At 39.2% G+C, this 2,637-nt stretch overlaps 1 protein-coding gene across 1 annotated transcript in view; it reads left to right on the top strand.

Moving 5' to 3' along the window:
* The first annotated feature begins 2,461 nt into the window (after positions 1-2,461).
* The window catches only part of LOC116378310 (CD209 antigen-like protein E), a 4,574-nt gene continuing 4,398 nt past the window's right edge, over positions 2,462-2,637 (top strand). Inside the window, exon 1 of the mRNA XM_031840160.1 lies at positions 2,462-2,576. Coding sequence (XP_031696020.1) covers positions 2,462-2,576 — 115 coding nt within the window. The remainder of the gene's footprint in view (positions 2,577-2,637) is intronic.

Raw genomic sequence — 2,637 nt, 5'->3', positions numbered from 1 at the left:
TGGTAAATGGAACCATGAATTCTGCTGTCTACCAACAAATCCTGAAGGAGAATGTCCAGCCATCTGTTCGTGACCTCAAGCTGAAGCACACTTGGGTTCTGCAGCAGGACAATGATCCAAAACACACCAGCAAGTCCACCTCTGAATGGCTTAAGAAAAACAAAATGAAGACTTTGGAGTGGCCTAGTCAAAGTCCCGACCTGAATCCGATTGAGATGCTGTGGCATGACCTTAAAAAGGCGGTTCATGCTCGAAAAAAACCCTCCAATGTGGCTGAATTACAACAATTCTGCAAAGATGAGTGGGCCAAAATTCCTCTACAGCGCTGTAAAAGACTCATTGCCAGTTATCGCAAACACTTGATTGCAGTTGTTGCTGCTAAGGGTGGCCCAACCAGTTATTAGGTTTAGGGGGCAAACCTAATAACTTTTTCACACAGGGCCATGTAGGTTTGGATTTTTTTTTTCCCCTTAATAATAAAAACCATTTAAAAACTGCATTTTGTGTTTACTTGTGTTATCTTTGTCTAACATTTAAATTTGTTTGATGATCTGAAACATTTAAGTGTGACAAACATGCAAAAAAATAAGAAATCAGGAAGGGGGCGAACACTTTTTCACACAACTGTATGTGTGTATATATATGTATGTGTATATATGTATGTATATATGTGTGTATATGTATATGTATATGGAGGGATTTGGGGGAATTGATTGGCAGAAGTTAAAGTAAAATATTCATAACTATGCTTTCATCGGTCTCCCTCACACACACACTCCTCCCACTGTCAAAAAAACCCAAACCCAAACCCAGTCACCAAACATGCAGCTGAGGTTAATTGGTGACTAAAGTGCCTGTGGGTGGGAATGGTTGTCTCTCTCTGCTGCCCCTGTTTAGAGGGAAAGGTCTCAATAGGCATTCACTCCCAGGACAAATGCCTCTGCAGTGGTCAGGTCAGGTAGTTACCGGCTCCTGCTCCGGCTCCTACCAGCAGAGAGGCCAATGATGCAATGATCCAATCACAGATCAAACACTGTTCCAAATGAGTCGACACAGAGGTTGAAGAGAGACTGAATAAGTAACCGCATTATTATTTCCACTGTTTTACTAACCTGTTGGTGACACACCAGAATAAATAGAAAGGCATACTCTCCTGGAAATAGGAGCATTAAAGGAGGCGGTTGCCTGTCTTAGTGGGTTTTCCCGCATTTACAAACTGCATATACGTCCGCTGGGATCAGCTCCAGCCCCCCTCCGCCCTCTAAAGGATGAGCACTGATGGATTCTGGTCCTCCTGCAGATGCAGTCAAATTACAGTTGAGCAGAAAATGCATGCATTTAATGTCCAAATAATACACCAAACTTTTCTACTTTTTGATTCTACATTCAGGCTTGATTCTCTAAATGTATCTCTGTGTGTTGAGGTCCAGTCTCATCCATTGTGTGTCATGTTGGTTTTACGGTCTGAAACATGGACAGTTGCATGTTTTGTTTAAAATAATCAGCTGAAGAGTCATGTTGGGTTGTGAACGTGATGCTAGGACAAGTTATTTTCACTCATGTAATATTGTATATGTACTGTATATATTTTGTACCAGAATGCTTTCTACATGTCAGTGTTTTCCCCATTTAATGAGCTGCTTCAATAGAAATAAATGTTTTTGTGTAAGACAGGAGCATGAGCCACATTTCTCTTGTCCATGTCTCTGTAACCCTGTTGTGTAAAGCTGCTGCTGTAATCAGTGCCTCTTCCTCAACAGGATGTTTCTACAGAGTAAAAACGGTGAATACATGGGTGAATATTTTAGTTAATTTGCTGAGAAACACTTTCTTATCATGTCCCACCTGAGATGATGTCATCTCCAGTTTGAGGCCAGGACCAATTGGCAGTCAGGAAAGCTAGAATGACATCAGTTTGATTTTGATCTGACTGGCTCATCGTGAAGTACTTCAAATGGAAGAAGTTTGAAGTTTAGCTGCCTTACAGGGCGACATTGAAATGTCATTTGAATTTACATTTGGCAAAACATAAAAATGGGAAACTTCATTTTCATATAATCTGAAAAGGTCTGTGTAACATAACTCATAAACACACCAAGCACGTATTCTTAAATAACACTAAAAATGTGTTTTATCTCGATACTATTTAGTAAAATATTTAAAAAACGTTTTAAAGATCCTGTTGTAACACAACAAAACCCTAAATAAATACTTTGTTAAAAAGAATGAAATCTGAAAATATTCTCACTGATTTTCTCCTAAAATGTGAATCAAATATATATTAAATAGTAAATAAATAGGAAAGAAAAATAGCCAAAGAAGCATCAAGTGCATACTGTCGATATAGGAAACCAATACTTCCTCTCCACAGGACAGGAGGGCCAGTGACAAACAGGAAAGGGTTGTCGTGTTCAGAGTGCTGCACGTCAGAAAACACATTTCTCACTGCAGCTGCTTCACAATGGCTGTGTTCTTTCACTCTAGTGAGGCTCACATCAACTTTGAAGATGGTAAGTATCAGCAATTCCCCGAACCTGAAACTGAGAATGCTGCTACAGAGAAGAATCCCGAACCAAGTAAGTAATCTCGGACAGATACATACATATATATATATATATATATATATATATATATATA

Source organism: Anarrhichthys ocellatus, unplaced genomic scaffold (assembly GCF_004355925.1).
Source record: "Anarrhichthys ocellatus isolate YVR2014 unplaced genomic scaffold, GSC_Weel_1.0 scaffold2384, whole genome shotgun sequence".
NCBI classification, from domain to species: domain Eukaryota; kingdom Metazoa; phylum Chordata; class Actinopteri; order Perciformes; family Anarhichadidae; genus Anarrhichthys; species Anarrhichthys ocellatus.
The sequence above is the reverse complement of the archived record's forward strand: the minus strand, read 5'-3'. Positions and strand labels throughout refer to the sequence as shown.